General features: G+C 37.7%; 2 protein-coding genes across 2 annotated transcripts; both read right to left on the bottom strand.

The window, feature by feature from the left end:
- Positions 1-5,436: 5,436 nt before the first annotated feature.
- Positions 5,437-13,897, bottom strand: prph2a (peripherin 2a (retinal degeneration, slow)). The gene is made up of 3 exons (XM_015005584.2): positions 12,942-13,897; positions 9,891-10,137; positions 5,437-7,295 (listed from the first exon to the last, which is right to left on the bottom strand). The coding sequence occupies exons 1-3, from the start codon at positions 13,520-13,522 to the stop codon at positions 7,089-7,091; spliced, it is 1,035 nt and encodes a 344-aa protein (XP_014861070.1). The 5' UTR covers positions 13,523-13,897; the 3' UTR covers positions 5,437-7,088.
- Positions 13,898-16,479: 2,582 nt separating this feature from the next.
- On the bottom strand, positions 16,480-17,736 carry tbcc (tubulin folding cofactor C). Its single transcript, XM_015005585.2, has one exon. It carries the CDS (start codon positions 17,672-17,674, stop codon positions 16,643-16,645), a length of 1,032 nt encoding a protein of 343 aa, XP_014861071.1. The 5' UTR covers positions 17,675-17,736; the 3' UTR covers positions 16,480-16,642.
- Positions 17,737-19,862: the final 2,126 nt, after the last annotated feature.

The raw sequence follows: 19,862 nt of genomic DNA, 5'->3' as shown, positions 1-19,862 counted from the left end.
ACAATGACATTTGCAGAAACAATATTTACATTTTACAAATTTAAATGCAATCAAATAAATCAACAAAACATAAAGCACCAAAAATTATGTCCTGTTAGAAAAAAGACAAATTATCCCACCTATCAATTTTGAGTCAAAAATTGTGTTCAGTTAGAAAAATAAGGTCTGTGTAAGATTATTTGTTTGGTTTTTTATACTTCTTTGACTTGAATAACAAATAAAATATTAAATTTAAAAGTTTGTGGGAAATATTAAAGTATCTGTGTCCACAAATTTTGTAAGAGTATGATTTGTTCCCCTTAGGCAAGGATTTGATGCTGAAAGATATCTGATTGAAGTTGAATAACATGGAGTTGAAGATTCCACAAAAACTAAGATATTTTATTTTTCCAGACAAAGAAAATGTTTCTTCTGAGAAAAAAGTGGAAAAATCAACAAAAAAATGTATTTTATAACAATAGTTTAATCCATTCTTACTAATTGGTTGTTAAATAGTTTATTTCTGCAGCTTTTATAAAATTAATAAATCAGAACTTTAACCAGGATGATTTAGATGTAACTATCTATGTAGAGCAGAAAGCAATGGTCGTAAATAAATCAGCGGTGGAATGGCACTTGAAGCAGCAGCTCCACGTCATAAAAAGTTTTACTGTGTAGATGTGCTTTTTTAATCTTTACTGGGATTCCCGCTGATGTGAAATTTAAACGTGGTATTGCTCACAGTTGTCTTGCTGGTTTGTGATCCTGTTTGGCTGAAGAACCCGTTTCTCCACAGCCTCCACTATGAGAGCATTTGTCCAGGATCCTGAAATAATACGACGGTGTTAGAGTTTGTGTTTGTTTTCTCTGGGTGGCTACTGCAGTCTCTGGGCTGCAGAAATGTTGCTGCTGAAGGGGCAGATAGATGCAAGGGTCTAAACTTAACTTGCTGCAAGTTACACACACGCACACACACAGAGAGAGAAGAAGAAGAAGAAGAAGAAGTGCAGTGTTGAAACAATTTCAGTGTATGCATTGGATTAAGCTTTTTATCATTCACTGCTGTGCCTCCCACTAGGTTTCAATCCCTTGTCCACTGTTTGACTCAGAGCATTTCAGCTTGTAAGACTAAACTTATCCTGGAGGTCATCTGCGTGTGTTCGTGTGTATGCGTGAGTGTGTGCTTGAGTGCGCGCGCGCGAGTATGTGTGTGTGTGTGTGTGTGTGTGTGTATGTGTCAGAGCAGTAGGAACGGTAACAGGACAGCAGAGCTGGTAATGGCTGGTCAGCTGGTATGGCGAGTATTCAGGGCGGGGGCAGTGCATTGTCCTCTCATAGCTCCAACAATGCCCTTCTGAGCGGGTCACACATCTACCAGTCACGGGCCTCTCTTTTCCCTCTCTCCCTCTTGCTGTTCTCTCTGTCTGCCATGGTCACTGTAAAGTGAGGCGTGTGAGCTGCGTTCCCCAAACCTCCGCCTGAGACCTCCAAGGAAGCACCTGACACACTTCGGATCACGCCCTGGATGTCTATTTGCACCCTGAATTATTGATGCATATTCATTTGTGTTGCCATTTTCTGCGTGGCTTACAAAATGTTCATATTTTGTCATGTTTCAGCCACAGACTTCAAAGGGTTTTTATTGGGATTTTATAGACCCGACCAACACGAAATGCTGCCTCCAATATGTTTTTCTGCAGGCTAACACACTTTTAAGCCTCACAGTGTCTGTTCCAAAAAAAGTTCAGTTGGACCTCGAATGACTTTTGGCTAACTTTAAGCGTGACATCTTTCAGCATTGTTTTACTGAAACTCTGCAGCTCCTCCAGTGTCACCATGGACCTCTTGGTTGTTTGTCTAATTAATGTTCTCCTTGCTCAGCCTTTCCGTCTAGCTGGATGGTGATATCTTGGTAGGTTTATGGTTGTGCCATACTATTTTCCTCTTAGATGTTGGACTGATCACTGTTCAATGAGTTGTTCATTGCTTGGCATAGTGTTTTACAACAACCCTGCATTAAACTTCTTCAAAACAATTATCCCTGATCTGTCTGCTTCCTTCCTTAGTCTTCATGATGTGGTTTCTTCACTGATGTTCTCTAACAAACCTCTGAGGCCTTCACGCAAGAGCTGAATATATACTGAGATTAAATCAAATCAAGACACCGGTGGACTCTATCCACTAAATAAGAGACTTCTAAATGTAATTTAACTGTCTTGATTTTATTCAGAGGTAACAAAAGGAAGAGAGCTAAAACATGCGTATCACATTTTTCAAGTTGATATTAATAATAAAATAAAAGCATGTTTGCTTTTCCTCACTTCACAGTTATGTAACACTTTGTGTTTGTCTGTGATATAAAATGCATAGTTCAAAGTGGATGAATACTTCTAGACCGGAGGGTCAAAATAAAATTCTGTCAGTTAATTTAAAGAATGGAGGTAAAAAAAAACAAAAAAAAACATAATAAATAAATCCGATGTCAATTTGTTACTACCCTGAAAAGAGCGCTAATTTTCTGTGAAATATTTCTAAAGTATTTCATCATTCATTTGCATTTTGTCTTTCCTGTCTTTTAGGTGAGATGAGATTTACTCCCTTTTACTTAGAATGTTTTTGTTGACATTTTAAAATGCATCTTATAAAAAATGTACATTAATATTGAATAAATAACCAGATAATTATGTATTTTGTAGATATTTTATCGAGATATAACTGATCAATTATGTCTGGAGTCATTATAATTATTATTAAAATTGTCAGAGTGAATCTTTTTTACCCCTCAAAGAACTGAATTTAAATGCTAATCAACAGATTAGTCTTCTGTGAAATATTTTTTTTTATTATTCTTATTATTTGAAGTTTTTTTTATCATCTAACAAAAAGTGATAAAAGTCTATTATATCTGATAAGAGTTAGCTATAAATATTTTATGAGTGTGTAAGGAGCCGTCAGGTTACATCATGATGAAAACACGCCCCCTTGTGGCTTCTGATGTGACTGAATCAGCTCTGACTGGATCTTCCATCTAAACAAACAATCAACACTCCCAAATGTTTCACAAAGGAGATATGTTCGAGTCTTGGAGGGTCAATGAATTAGATTTGCAGTGATGTGGCCATAGCTTCAAAAAGGGAAAACACAAATTAGACCTCTTATAGTGTATGGTAAATAAGCATATAAAATTACATGCACTTATACATGAGCGAATGTCAAATGCAGTTATAAATGTAATTTAATTTGGACTTTTATTGATTCCTTTGAACTTTTACTTTGGTAAAGGTGAGGGTTAAAGTGGATCCGCAGTTGTTAGCTCTCTGTAGATCCACTTTAACAATGTGAAGAAAGTTGGATCTTAGGAAGCACAGATTAAAACAGAAGAAGTTCATGACTTTTGCAAAGTACTGTAAATTACATCAATTAGTCTTGAAAGCATTACAAAATATTTTCTAAAGCTTTAGGACTCTAGTGAACCACAGTAGAAACCATTATCCACAAAATCTTGATGGTCCCAAAGACTTTTGGAAAATTAGTTTCTGGACGTCTGATACACAAATGTAAGGTTTTGGAAGGTATGCAACCTGTAACATCTGGAATATAACTAACCGTGTTTCACAAAAAGATCATGCCAACACCAAAGCACGATGGTGGTAGTGTGATGGTCTGGGCATGATTTGCTGTTTTCGAACCTGGATTAACAGAACGATTAATTCTGTTCTGGAGATTTTCCGGACTTCACTTTTTGCCCTTTTAAGCTCAAGCACAGCTCCAGTACATAGCAGGACAGTGATCCAAGTGACAGTGATCCATGGCTAAAAATTAACAACACATTATTAAGGTTTGGGAGTTGTCTAGTCAAAGTAATGCCCTTAAACAGGGCATTCATGCTTAAAACCCTCCAAAGAGGCTGAATTAAATCAATTCTGCATAGGGTGGACTGATGTTCAGTGACATAAAAAGTTATTTGCCAGTAACAATAAATACTGCCACCAAAGTTTGGTACAAGCAGTTATCAAGTTTGAAATTGGATAGGGCCAGATTGGTTGAAAATGACTTTTCATGATAGACACTTAAGTTTGTTTAACAAAGGAGAAAACAAAGGGACTCTACAAGAGATCAAATTATTTTACACAGCACTTTTACCAAACAGAATAAGAGTATTTATTCACCTTTTCGCTGGTTTTACACCTTATTTTCCTTTCATCTTGCCCTGATCTTCACTTTCTCTTGCCTTGTCCTCCTCCCTGTTGTGAACAGGACCTCGCCCGTTCACCTGGCCGAGGGGCTCACGCTAATCTCAAGCCGATTAGACTTCTTATCTGCTCAGCTCTGGTTATGTGCTTTAGTCCAACAAAAATACCGCGCAGAGTTGGCCTCCCCACCATTCCTGCTGACTCTTCACGCCCCTCCCCGTGTGCTCTCGGTAAGCCACACCAGCTTTGATATCAGGGCCTCTCATTCCTCGTGGTGGGAGTTTACACAAAATGTGGATCTCAGCTCACATGCACATGTTATTAGTGGATTGAGTCTGAAGAGGATGGATAAACAGGGCCATGCTAGTTATTATTTATCAATATCTAGGCTGAAGGGATCACGGGGTTTGTTATTTGCATGCTATGAAGTCAAATCTTACGCTGCAGCAGATTTAAGGGCCGTTATGCTCAAAAATCAAGAGAGTCGGCAGCTGCATTGTGCATTTTACACACCCAATTGACCAGTACAGCTATGTTTACGCTTTAGAACGCTCTCATGCTCTGACACAAGACATGTGAAAAGTCATCCCATGTCCATGTGAAAGCAGTAATACCATAATTACCCTTATCCTATTGCCTTAATCAGGAACCCTGGGGCACTCGCAGTATGGCTTCCCTGACGGTTTCAGGTCTCTGCACTTTCAAGGTCGGGACAAAACACCAAGCTGTTGTTTCACAGTCAGATCGTATCTCTAAAATCCTTTATTCATTTACATGTTCTTGGTTTATCTACATAAACACACAGAAGTCAAAAATATCACTTGGAAAATTTAACATAGAATTCAATATTTAACTTAATTACAGTATATATCTCTTTTTTTATTTTTAAAAAAGTAGAATCTTTTCTACACTATTTACAAAGATCCAGTTGTTACAATATACATACATACACACGCATACATACTGTATGTTTCAAGAAATAGATACAGGACAGGGGTCAGGAGGCCAAATTTTAGCTGCCAATTCACTCTAAACTGCTTCACTTCAGGGCACACCTCCTGATTCTCATCCTTCGCTGGCCAAACATTCGCAAATCAGTCACCTAATTCCGATTTTTGCTCCATGTGAGGAGCCTATCCAGGCTTTAAATGTGGACTGAAGTATGATATATATATATATATATATATATATATATATATATATATATATATATATATATATATATATATATATATATATATATATATATATATATATTCTGTGCATTCAGATGGAGATAAAGCTAAAAAGCCAAACTATGACAAACTATGAATGTATTTAGATATAAACTGTCAAGTAAAGCTGGATACTGAGCTTTGCAATAGAACAGAAACCCAGTTGGGAGGGTTTCTATCTTTTATATTCTTATGTACTGTGGCCATGAACCAGTTCAGTTGTAGGATCGTTATCACGTACAGATGCGGACACGTTTGTTGGCCATCCTGATGAAGACGTGACAAGCCTTAAGATTTATTAATATGTCACTGCAGTAGCATAAACTATCACAGAAGAAATTTAGAAACATGCAGTCTTCAGAAGTAGAAAAACAAAACTAGCAGCCTCTTTAAAAATAAATTAAATCAAATCATTTTTATGAATACTTGCTTTTTAAAGTTGAACCGAGTTTTTTAAAAAATGTATAACTAATGATACACAACCTTCTGCTTGCCTGGGATTGTGATGTGACACGGTGACCCACTTCTCTTAGGCACTCTTCAAATGGGAAAGACAAGAGAACATGCCAGTAAAGCAAAGCAGATGTGTGCAGATCCCCTTAAGTCAGGAAATGGCTACACGAAAATAGATACCTACCTAAATGTACCCAAAATTACAGCCTACATTAAAATCTTTAAAGCCCACTCTTGAAGAGATGCAGAGCTCTCAACATGCCAACTTGTTGTTTAAGAGGCATCCCAAGAAAAAGTCATAACATTGTGTAAAAAAAAAAAAAAAAAGAAAAAGAAAAAAAGCAGAGCATGCTAATCTGTAACTTTAAGTGAAAGTGGGTGCCTTGGTCAGATGAGACTTTCTTTCAACAGATGCTCCAAGTGGGTCTATTTTGAAACAAAAATCATAATAAATATAAGGGACATCTCCTAAAAGCCTGTGCAAAGTTCAGTATAGGATCTGTGAGGCCGTGGGCTGCTATGTCTTCCAAAAGCCCCTGGAACCTTGTTGAAGTTCACTGCATCATGAACTCTTTCAAATGCCTTATGAAACAAAATGCTGGATTCAGCCAGAAACTGGAAATGGGTTGCCACTGGGTCTTTCAGCAGGACATTGAGCTATAGCATATGCCCAAATCAACACACAAATGATTCACCACATGCAAAATCAGTCTTCTTTGATGGCTTTCTCAGTTTCCAGAGCTACATCATACGGAGAAGCACAAGGGTGCTTCTCCGTATGATCGGTCTTCATCAACACAGGACTGTTGATGAAGACCGATGAACGACGAAACATACTGCTTTACTGCACTGTGAAGCCATCTATTCTTTAAAAGTTCAAGATAAAGTTCAGGACAATTATAAAATGTTGCATACATGGCTCAACTTGGAAAGTTAAAGTAATTCATTAACAGCAGGGGAGCCAATGACTCTGCCATTATTTGTTAGAAACAGTCAGTTCTCTAACTGTATTGTATTGTATATATTTTTAAAAAAAAATAACATTATCAATGTGAAATTATGCTGCAGAAATTTCAAAAATAAATTTATTTCAAAAGCTTAAATCACATATTTTTATTTTATTTTATTTTTTTTATCAGATTGGGTGAGTTGGTGGAGCTGGAAAATAAAGTCTGGTAGAAAATGTTCTCTTCTCGTCTCCACTTCAGGTGGAAGTTTTCACAGTTTCTGCGGGTGGCTGGAGTTTTGCTCAGCTGACAGTAGCGACGCCCTCCTCGCCCCCTTCCTCCACCTTTGCCCCCTTGCCCATGGCTTTCATTTTAGCCATGATGTCAGTGAATGTCTCCTTTACTGTCTTCTCCAGGAGGAAGCCCTCACTCTCGCTCTCCATGTCCTCCGGGTTGGCCAGCGTGGACAGGGAGGTGTCAACGTACTGCAGGCCGACGGTCACAGCAACCTGCAAGAGTACCGGTTGAGTTTAAATGTGAGTTTGTTTGTAGCAAGGATGGCGAATATGAATATAATGAGTTAACACATGTGCAATCCACTACTTGATCCGGTTTCTCATTGACAACCAAGAAAGACTAGACATTTCTCCCAGCTGGCGCCAGTCACTGCCAAGTCAGATGTGTTATCATGAAACTGAACTGAGGCAAAGCAAGCAACAAAGGGAGTATGAATCAAATACATTTAGTTTTGGAGGAGCTTTTAGAAACAGTTGTTGACATCATCTGTAATATCAAAAGTTATTGGAGACATTAGTTTTGAAGATGACGTTTCAGGTTTTGGAACTCAATCTCCCGCAGATTGACCCATTACTTCTTCTCTGAACCCACTATCTGTGTCAGCACAAGCGACGGTTGCATAACTTGATTCTGGAAATCCTCCAACCGTGCCACTGATAAGCTCTGCGTGTTGCCTAAATCTGTATTTTTAAGACAGGTGATCTCCTGCGGGGTTTAAAGCAGAGAGATGTTATCTAAATGGCTCTATTTACAGTCTCTGCTCGATGATGATTCATAACATACTTGGTATTCTTAGACTTCAAGGATTTATCTCTACAAGTTCATTCTGAAAGCCCCAAACAACTTTGGTCTTTGCAACAACAGACGGTGGCAGCAAACCCAGAGGAGAGATCTCAAGTGAGGTTAGATCCTATATGACTGCTACAGATTACAACGTTTGCAGGTTGGTATTACTGCCGAGGCCAGCAGAAACGATATCAAGGTAAATTGGATAAAGGTGTTTTGGAAGAAGGAGAAGAACAGGAAGAAGGAAACAAATGACGAAGCTTTTTAATCCACGCAGCAAACACTTTTGGAGCAACTGGTCCTGAACTCAAAACAGACCAAATCTAAGACTTTCACTTTCATTAATCCCCATTTATAAATTCTGTTAAAGCTGGAAAAGATTACTTGCATTGATTGATCGCATGGATGCTTGTAGAAATAAACCAACCAGGATGCTTATGCATTTGGACAGTGCAGTATTCAGCAGATTCAACTCCATGACTTGTACCAGGCTGTTGAGATGGGCACGATCATGCGAGACAACAGTGAAAAGCATTAGAAACCATAATAGCAGCACCTTAAGCCTACAGCAGCTCCTGTGTTTCAGATTCTTCAAACGAGTCTCTTGCCACAGAGTTGAAGAAAAACACACAAAAAAGCAAAGCTAAATATCTATTCAGATGGTTCAGATGCAGTGTGTTTGAATATAATAAACATAACTTCTTTGTTATGACAATCTTGCCACAAACTAAAGAAAAGGAAAAACTCAGAACTACTTGAAGCATTCTTTCTGGATAATGCCTCATTTCTAGAATTGCACTGAACCCCTCAATAGGACTAACCCAGCAAAGTACTTACCAATTCATAAGAAATACGTACATTCTTTACTTTTAATAAATACATATGTTGGGAAAATTGAATTCATTGTGTTGAATAAAATTCTAGTAAGCTTATGTCATCTTTAGGTTTTTGTTGCTATATAATTTATCTTGGATGACAGTAGGCAGTTTCCTTGTACTTTCTCAGTGAAATTGAGTCTAGAAATTTGAAATGAAGCCTCATTGCTTTGTGACGGTAGCCTCTGTTTAGGCCTGCAAAGCTGACCAATCAGAGCACATGTCTTTACTCAGACTCTGCACACATCTCCTGTCATAGCTTTTCAGATGACGCTTAGATCTACAAATGCTTTAAGTGAAACAATTTACTAAAATATATTACTATAAATTTTATTGAGGACAAGCCTTATTTAGTCTTAGTGGTACTTGTAGAAGCACAACTTTGGATCTCTTTTAAGGGATCATGTGAAAAACAGGGGTGTGCTTTTTGACAGTGACTTTAGCAGTCAGTGAAAGAGTGATTGAATGAAACCCTTCGAATACATATGTGTACATACACATATGTACATATCATAAATACACATATGTATATAGCATAAAACAATCATATAAATGAGAATAAGGAACTATGTAAGTCAAGCTCCATAATTAGATAGCGTGAAAATATGTTTGCAATATTCATGGCCTGAAAGGAGAAAAGGAAACAACTAAATCTTACTTTTATTTCACTCATCCTCCAGGATATACAGTCTATGCTGACTATGAATACCTCATATTTAACTGGATAATCTTAATAATAATAAAATTAAGCAATTTCAATAAAGTATATGCTATTCTATTCATAAACTTACAACATAAAGTTTACATGATTATAATTGTAACAGGTTATGTAACTTATTGTAGAACAGCCTTCTATCAATATATGCTTATTTATATCTACTAATATATTAACGATAACTAGTCAATGTTCTTCCTTTCCCCCATTTTAAAGAATTCAGTCTGTGTGTTGTGTGCAATTCATCTTTTTAAATTTGTAATTTGTGATTTGTTATTTGTTTTAAAAATATAAATAACTCTGTGAAACAAACAAACCAAGTAGTCTCTCCTAGTAAATTCCAGAAAAATCAGTATTAAAAAAAAAAAAAAAACACCAATGTGACAAAATTATCAAATAATTTAAAATGTTCGTATTTTGGCAGTGCTAACCTCCAGCATAGTGACCAGCAGCACTAGGGCTCCAATGGTATTCATTATGCCTCCGTAATATGACAGCAAGGCTTCCCGACAGCCACGTCTCCACACGTTCAGCTCCTCGGTGTAGTGGTCATAGCTGTAGTGAGCGGAGTTGTTGGTCATCTGGTACTGGATGCAGGGTCTGGGGGAGCTGGGGTTGCAGCAGCTGAACGGGACTCCATCCATCAAATACTGTCCATCCACGTTGCTCCCGATCCGACTGAGAGGGCAAAACAAAGGTGGAAGTGAAATGAGGAAAAAGCTCAAGAACTTTCCATTCTTTCTTTCAGGTCTGTGTGGGGGGAAAAGGATACAAACAGAAACATTTACAAAAGTATAATAAACTTCCTTGATTTAAAGAAAACACCTATTTAGTACAAGCCTCTGGTCCAATTTGCCAATCACACCCTAATTTTGTAAATTTTCAGGTTACACATGTAACAACTTGCATAAAATATTGTCTGTACAATATGTTATGCAGTAGGTGGCACCAGCGTGTATCGCATATCAGATGTGACACCAGTGTGTCAGATACAAAACAATCCAAAAGTCCAAAGATACAAAGTAGTAAAAGGGAAAAAAGACCATTTCAGAAATTACTTACTTGGGTCACACAATCAGCTTTGGGTGAATTCATCCTTTCACCAATTCTCACAGATGTATTATGTTTTTGTCCATTTCTCCTTTCATTTGGTGCCTGTCATACCCATGTACTTTGTTTTTGATTGTGGATGAGTATTTCCATGTCACTACCAATCATAAAGATACTTAAATCTTAGATATAATATCTGAAAACCTTTGTAATATGCTGTAAAATCTTGTTGATTATCACTAATCAATTCAAAAATTACTCAGAAGGGACCTTTCGCTGGTAGGAATCATTTATTGGAGTCATAAAACCACATATTCATGTGGCAAACCACGATTACATTGCAGACATTACTTTAGGTCATCTGTTGTAAAAGTGGATACAAAACTTGTCTCTAGTTGGCACATAGTGATGTACGGTCAGAACAAACTTGGCAAACGGCTCCAAAAAAGTCAATTATTAAATAGCTAAAAGTCCAAAGGTATAACATGTCAAATGGCAAAATACCATGCATCCACAAAAACTAAACTGATAAACAATGGTTTCAGAACATTACTATAAAATTATTAGTTTGCTAAATGGAAGAAGGAAGAGTTGAAATAGCAAAATGGATGTGCAAATTGGTAAAGTAAATAACTTATCCAGAGTTATTTGTATTTATTTTGGTTTGTAACCTCAGTTCAATCATTTGGCTCTTACAACATGTCGTACCTGACCTTTTTGGGTGTGAGAGATCAAAACTACAAAAGTATGGAATTGCAAAGAGGGGAACCTTTGTTTATCCAGGGTATAAACAAAGGTTTATCTCCTTTATTTATCTCCTAGAGAATACAATGTTTTGAGGTCAATGAAAGTGTTAAGCTTTGAAAGGCTACATGCTATAGTCTAACAACAACAACAACAACAACAACAAAAAAGCTAAAAACGGAGTTCTCATTATGAAAAAAATATATTTTAACAAGGTAATCAAAATGAAATATCTTTGAATTTGATAGTCATTTTAATGTTGATTCATAATATTTATTACTGTCTTTACCATGTGCATGGTTTGAAGAACTAGAGATCAAACTTGTGGAAAATACTCCTAGAGTCTCAGGTAGCATGCAGATGGATAAATAGCTGCAATAAATTGCAAAGCAGTCAGCCAAATGAGTAAATCTGGGCCAGAGATCATTCTCAGAAGCTGATCTCATCTGTGACTGATAGTAGTAGGTCAATGGAAAGCCAAGTGAAATTGGATCACAAAGCATCAGTTATTTCCAGAAACTTCCACATTCTGATTGCACGCAAACAATCATGCCCCACATCGCACTTTAGTAAGTTAGCAAGTTATATTAAACTGAGTTTTAGGTAAAAAATAAATGAATAAAAAGTGTTTCATCTGCCAGAATTTATTTTTGCAATTATGTTATAGATTTGTTATTGTTTAATTTTGTTCTTTTTTACCTTTTTTTTGTATTATTTGAGCATGCCAAGTTACAATTAAATGACAGCAATGCAAACAATAAATATTCAAAGGAGTGAGTAGAAGTGTAAACTCCTTCTCATGTTTTTAAAATATGAGAATTTATACCTAAGTTTACATTTTCCTGTCTGATTACATCATATTTAAGTATTAAATCAGATGTTAAGATCATTTATCCAACTCTTGAGTAGACTTTCTACAAAATACTTTTTCACTATTGCTTGAGTAATTTATTGGGTGACTACTTTGTACTCATGTTGAAGTAGCTCTACTCTTACTTGAATACATTCTTTTGGCTACTCTGCCTATCTCTGGTTATTACAAAAATGCTATTTATAGTGACAGGATTTGAAAAGGAATAAAGGTCTCTAATGGGATCATGATAATTGTGACCGTTCAAAAAGTCTGCAGAAAATTAGGTGACATTAAACAATAAAACAAATGCGCCTCTTGCTCTCCTTCCTGTCAATGTTAAAGTCTGACGTTGAGCAGTGCTATTCTTGGGCAGCTGCTGTCAGGTCTTTGGAGATTGAAGAGGACACTGATTCTTGAAGGACATGTAATCCTGTAGATTAAACACTAATTATGCCCCAGGTTTCAAAACTCTCCCTTTTTCATTTGTTAATAAAGGGTGATTGAGACAAACCAGTCATATATCGCTGGATTGTAACAACACCTATTAAAATCTTGCAAGTGTCATCTTAAAATTTATACTTTTGAAAACTTTCACTTAAACAACCCTACATAATCTTACTAAAGCCTGGTCCTTCCCAGCTGCCACCACGGCCCAGATGTGTATTATTAGTATTGGGAGCTGATAAATACCTGTGATCTGACCTATCCCATCTGTAAATCCCCTCAAACCCAACTCAACATAAACAATCCCAAACACTATCGACTCTGCAGGATTTGAGCTTGTACATTAAGGCTAATGAGGAGCTAATTCAGGAATTTAACTCTTTACACTCACTCTTTGACTTCCTTTGCGCTGAAGTCCAGGTACCGATTGCTGACCCACTGAATCTCAAACCAGTCCCTGTAGTTATCATTCCCACAGCAACGAAACTCCATCTGCATCAGGTCCAGGGTCCTCTTCATGTAGCAGCGTCCCGGCGTGTCCGTGTCCTTGTAGAATTTCATGCCATTCTTCAGACCCTCAGCCAGGGTGAACTGGAAAGGGATCCTCATTACAAAGCATAGCAGGGCGGTGGCAATAAGGAGGGCATTGAACCCCATGCAGAACACCAAAAAGGTCTTTAACATTGGCTTCCATTTTGCAAACTTTGTAGGGTCCAAGGAGTCATAGCAGACTTTGCCTCCAAAGGCATTGATACCACAAGCTATAAGACCCATAGCTATGAGCACGTTGGGCAGGAAGTGGCTCTCATTGTTGTCCATAAGTTCTGAGCGTTTTCGCAGCTCAATCTTGAAGAATAGGCCCAAGCTGAGCACGAGAATGCCAGCCAGTACAGCAAACCAGTACATAAACCAGACCGTCTGAGCAAGCTTCACTCGCTTCTTCAAATCAAACTTGACTACCAACAAAGCCATTGTGCAAACTCCTTTGTGTCCTTGCTACTGAGAAGAGAGTCAAATGGTGAACGGTTGCAGGAGATTCAAGGTTTCCCACACTCTACTTAAGTTTTAGAAATGTTCCTTAATAAGCCGACCTGGGGTTCTTGCTTCCTTGATGCTTGGTTATCAGGATTTCCTCAAGATAGTTGACAGACATGAGAATCAGCTCAATGTAGAATCCATCCCACAGCAAAGAAACAAAGGTAAGGTAATTCAGTCAGACCTCTCAGTCTTATTTTTTCAAAACCATCTCCTTTCCCATTGTGCCAGACAAAAATAATCTCACAAAGCCCAACCTCACCAAAATCGGGTGTTTTTCTTTTCTAAACAAACAGGTGAGGCTAATCCTGATGCGGCGTTCTCCCAGAGACGCGGAGGATTGCTGAGGAAGCTAATGATTAAACTCAAAGTTGCTGTACGTCATGCTAAGCCTCTGTAAGCAACCTGATCCAATTAACAGAGCAGAAATCTCCCCCACACACAAGAGGAACCTGATCATAAGCTGCTGCCAGGGACCATAATTGGTTTGAGTGTTCACGTGGTTATGTCAACCTTGATGGAGCACAACAGGAGCCGGGAGACTCACAAAGACCACGAACACAACAGAAGAGATGCAACTTGAGTGTGTTTATGAATGGGTACGGGGTCCATATTTTCGTTAAAACAAATAGGCTCACTTACACACATCAATGGCTTCAGAGTAAGAGTCACCGCAAATCAATTTTGTGGCAACTAAGTCTTTTCTTGATCAGTCAACCTATTTTCAGGCAATATCATAGAGCACACTGAAAACAAAAAAAAATAACAGTCATGCAGTCCTGCAGTCTTGGATGTTTCAGTGTCAAAGCCTGTTCCAAGACGCATTTTTCAGTTAGGGAGTTTGGGCATCAGGGCTATATATTAGTCATCCCACCAATCATCTCATCTTCGAAGTTGGCATTTCAAAGCCTAGGAGAATTTAACAACAACGCTCTAGGAGAATTTAAAGTATTAAATGTAAGACTTCACATCATCTTGAACTCAACATGTAAGCCACGGTGTTGGCAGCATCATGCCCTGGGATTGCTATTCCTAAGCCTTATTCAGCTGGCTGGAGCTGAATGAAAGACAATCCCGGAACGAAACATGTTGGTGGCTGCAAAGACGCGAGACTAATCTAAAAGATTTACCTTCCAGCACGACAAGGACCCTAAACACATCATCAGAGCCACAATGGAGAGATTTAGATCAAAGAGTCTTGATGTTCACAGACACCCTCTATCTAATGGGATTGAAGTATTTTGCAAAAGAGAATGTGAAACAATGTCAGTCTTCAGGTGCACCTTACCTCACCTATTTACAATTGCAAAAATAAGCTAGACATATTTTAAGTTAACCTATTCGAGTCTGGTGCATGAAGTGTCACATGCAACACATCCTGACCTCACCCATTTCCTGACACTCTGTGCAACACTGACACAAAAGTTGCACAACTACTATATTTGGGTTTAGGGAAGTCATGATGAATGTTCTCATTTTACAATTAAATTATGTTACATTTATTGTACTACAACACAAGCTTTGAGTGGAAAAAGGGACTGACATGACACTGTCATAAACATGACATAACATCTGTCATGAACATGAAGGAGTCTTTATGAATGTTTATGAATGTTGTCATGAAGTGTCATTCGGTAAATAATGACACTTTTAATGCAAAGTTGCTTTAAAAGTTGCCTTGAAAGTCAATTAAAAGTCCTATCTTTGCATTAGTTTGTAAGTAATGACATTTTAATGCAAAGTTGCAAAAAAATACCTGTGTGATCATAAGGCAGATATGTTTGATATTTTGGACCATGTTAAAAGCTCAAGTAATGGTTTCATTTTTATATATTTTAGAGTTTACAAATATACAAACCTGTTTTGCACCTGAGTACTATTAGTAACAAAATAGTAGAAATTCACATATTAACATACTGGTATATTAAAAATAATTTCAAAAGTGCTTTTAAAAACAACGTGGTTCCGACTTTTAACGGATCAGTGTTGTTGATAGGATTATCAGATCACTGGGTGCTCAGGTAATTAGGTTAGTGTTCCTGGACACTCCACACAAACACTGCACGCTAACACTTTTTAAGCCTCAACGCTTATCAGCACAAAATTTAGACAGAATAGACCAATTGTCTCACAAAATATTACACAGAGAGAAAAGATTTGCACACCTAGTTTGACTTTTTTCTCTCCATTGTCAGCTACTGTGACTGTACTTATATCACAGATATTAGCTGGCAAAGAGGAAGTTCTGAAATGAACAGGATAAAATTTTAACGCATTGGTACCCAAACTTTTGTGTTTCTGACCTGAAATTACAAGTGGGAGAGACTCATGACCCACACTATTTGTTGCATTTACAAGCATTTTTGCTTTAACTAGAGAGACGCAACTGCCCCACGAGTGCTTTTATCAACTTTTAAGTGATGTTTTAATCTGTTTTAACATTTAAAAATATGCTTCACCATTTATTGTTTATTGAATTTATTTTTTTCAGAGGATACTGGCTCCCCACCTTTGATTTTGAGGAAGCACTGTTCAAACCAGTATTATCAGTGCATTTAATAAGTTAGATTATCACATTAATTTATTTTAGAAATTCAGTTCAAAAAGTGAAACTTACATCTTATAAAAATTTCTAAACTCAAAGTGAGTGCATTATTCTAATCTGAAAGTTACTCCAGTAACTTATTTGGTATGACATTAAAACAACTTTAAACCATAAGAACAAAATAATGGAAGATTTTCTGTTTTTAAACATGTAAACTTTTAAATATAAATCTACATCCACTAATAGCAGTGACCAATGTCGACTGTAAAGAAACAGACTAAAATTTGACTCTTTTCTTAAATAAGTAGGTAAAGGATCACATGGGTTTTAGTGTAATAAGAAGTACAAATAAAATGCAAGAAACTTTATTTTAAATAATCAATGTATACATAAATTACATTTAAGTGCATCACCCAAGACTGAGTGGATCAATGACAATTATCAGGTGGGCTTTTTCTCCACTTTATTTAATTGAACATGTGAACTTGGAGAACATCTTAAGGCATTCAATTTTAAGGATCCCAGGTGGTTTTTCTGTCTGCTTCTGGAATAACAGTCCAGTTTGGGGACGGCGTCCCAGCAGCCAGCCAGTTGAAGTCGTCCACCTGGCTCCAGTTGTTTCTGTCCTGATCCAGGCCAGACACAGCAAAATCCTGGTCCAGGGTGGGGTAAGACCAGCAGAACGGGGCAAAGCTCACCCCCTGGCAGTCCTCGATGATGGCCCGGCTGGTTACGTGCAGGTACACCTGGGTGTCGGTGGTGTTGTGGGTCCTCAGCTGCTGGCAGGCCAAGCCTAGGACACTGTTGCTGCAGTGATCCACGAACACAGAGGTAGCTACAGGTCCACAGAGAACCTCACAGGCTGTGATGTGTTTCAGGTGCAGGGTGCTGGGAGAACCATACAGACGAACCTTGCAGTTGGTCAGGTGAGTCAGCAGCACATCACTGCTTTGGATCTCCTCTGACGTCTTTGTCAGAGACTCGTTGCTGATGTTGGAGAAGCCAGTCTGCGCTGAGATTGTAGCTTCATCCACCTTGGTGACACCTGAACTCACAGTCTCAGATGAAGGAGGAGGAGGAGAATCAGAGACGTTCTCCGCAGCTTTGGTTCTCGATCTAAATGCGAACTTTTTCTTGGGCAGGGCCTCCTCTCTGGTCTCATTCAGAGATGCCTGGAGCTTTTGCAGAGCACCCTGAGCTACTCTTATTTGGTACTGGCTCAGAAATATCATGCTGTCGTTCAGAAATTTCTGTAGCTGCGTCATCTTGGCCGTGGCCTCTTCCAGTTTCTGGGTCACAGTGGGTCGGTCAGCTCCAGAACAGCCGGAAAGAAGCTCCTGGATACCCGCTCGCTCCGCATTGAAAGAGCTCACAAAATATTCACTCTTCTCCTCAGCCACCGACTGGCTCTGTTTCGCCTCTTTTCTTCGTTCAACGTCTTCTGCCAACACCTGCTGACGTTTCTCGATTCGCTCATGTAGTTTGGCGGCTGCATTTCGGTCATAAAACCCATTTTCTTCACTTGTTTCTAGAGTTGCGTCCATGTTGATACGGTGACGGATTTGATGTCACAACCACTATAAGGGTATTGTAGTGGCACACTGCCACCTGCTGGTACGGAGGACTAACAGAAAAGCTTCTAAAACCTGTAAATCTTTTTAAAAAAAAAATCATTCCACAGTTGATTAACTGTGGAATGATTCCACACTGATTCACTGATTAATTCACTTCTCAAACTGAATCAGTTTGAGAAGTGAAACTCAAATGTTATACAACTACATTACTCAAAAAAACGATGTATTTCAGGTGTTTCTTCTGATAACTATGACTGACAAGAACCCAACATTCAGGATTTGTAATGCAGAAATGTTATGTTAAAGCCTACATAATCATGAGAAAGACCACTGACTTAACAGTTGTCAAGCAGACAGACATTGACAGCGTAAGTCACAAAAGGTACATGTTAAAAAATTCTGGTTATTCACTTAGTACTGTAAACATGTTAATGGAAAGTTGAGCGGAAGGAAAAAGTGACGCAAGCAACACAGATCATAGTGACCAGGGCGAATTTATGGGTCGTCCTAAGCCTGTCATAATTTATCCAAAAGAGTATCAATGTCGATAAATACACATTTTTTAGTTGTATTAAATCTAATTGATTTCTAACTTTTAACTTTTTCTATACTTTATTTTAATTTTTTAAACAATACAATAGTCAGAGCTTCGTGAGCCACCACATACAGATCATATCAAGTACATATATCACTGTTACAACAGTCATACCCCTTCTGATAAGCAACTCTTGAAACTGAGACAGCATCTTATCTGGACTAAAGAGAAAAAAAACTGTTGCTGATAACATTTTTGTGAATTAATGATGACAATGGTTAAAACAAGTGAATAAAGAGATTAATTAAAAACACTGTAAACTTAGCTCCATATCTAATGCTGACAACACCTCTGTGTGTCATGTGACCTAACTTTGTGTTTTCAGGCCAATGTACTGACACCCTAAGCTTTACTATGTAATTTCAGGGCAATAATTAAATATCTACCTTATCCAAATTACCTCTTGTCACAATTTACCAGAGTTCAATGCACCATAAATATTGACTGAAAATGTTTCTAAAGTTATAAAACCTGTTGTATGTTACAGAAAATTATATAAATATACAAAGAGAAAGAGAGAGAAAATGAGAGAGAGGAATATTACATTTTAACAATGTTGTAATATTGCCAGGATGTTAAAGTAGCTATTTCACATTAGTTCTGATTTGTTCTTTTCATAGACTTTTATTAGTAACTTCTTTGTTTGAAAGATTACATTGACATGATCACCATTCTCTTTGGTTTGGATGCTGTGCAGCTAGAATTTTTGCTGTCACTATTGTGCTTTTTGACAACTGTTTTGGGAACAAAGTATTACTTTTACATCTGGCAGCAGCTGATTAGTATCTCAAAAGCTCAATAATACATCATGGATGCTCTTCATGGATGCAGAGCAGGATCAAAGAGTAGATACAAAAGGAGGAAGTTCAAACCTTCTCTTCCATAATGGGTAAGGGTCATATATCCCTGACTTCAACAGTTATCTACCCAGCTTTCTAACTATATGGTCAGACATAAATTTAAAGAGGAAAAGCTAAAGCAGATATGATGGATTAGCAGTGCTGTTGAGCAGAGCTGTTGTAGTCATACAGCAACGTATTTCAGTCAGAGGCTTCTTGAGACTCCAGTAGCAACACTGATTGCTACTGGAGATCCCTACCGCGACTCTGAAGATACTTGGATTATATAAGTTATAACAATATTTAATTTTCCTTTGAGATAAATATAGTATTTTCTAACTGCATTGAATATGCAAGGTTTTACATCTTCAGCTATTTTATAATCTTATAGTTGGACACAATAACCCTTTGTTTGTGTGTGTGTGTGTGTGTGTGTATGTGTGTGTGTGTGTGTGTGTGTGTGTGTGTGTGTGTGTGTTTAAACCAAACATTAAATAGCCTAAGTAATGGAAGATATCCAATGTTAATAATACTTTAAATTTGGCCTGGTTTTGCTGAAGTTGGATCACATGTTCATACCTGAGGAACGTCAAGGTGTGGTAAACACAGGACCGCCCTCTACTGTTGGTCATGATAAAGTATATGTCTTTTATTCACTGGCGTATGAAATATATGATATAAAAAATACAACTTGATGTAACCTTACTTTTTATAAATAAAATAT

Source organism: Poecilia mexicana, unplaced genomic scaffold (genome assembly GCF_051168715.1).
Source record: "Poecilia mexicana isolate PSO_F unplaced genomic scaffold, ASM5116871v1 scaffold_19, whole genome shotgun sequence".
In the NCBI taxonomy this organism is placed as follows: Eukaryota; Metazoa; Chordata; class Actinopteri; order Cyprinodontiformes; family Poeciliidae; genus Poecilia; species Poecilia mexicana.
This window is presented reverse-complemented; position numbering and strand designations above follow the sequence as displayed.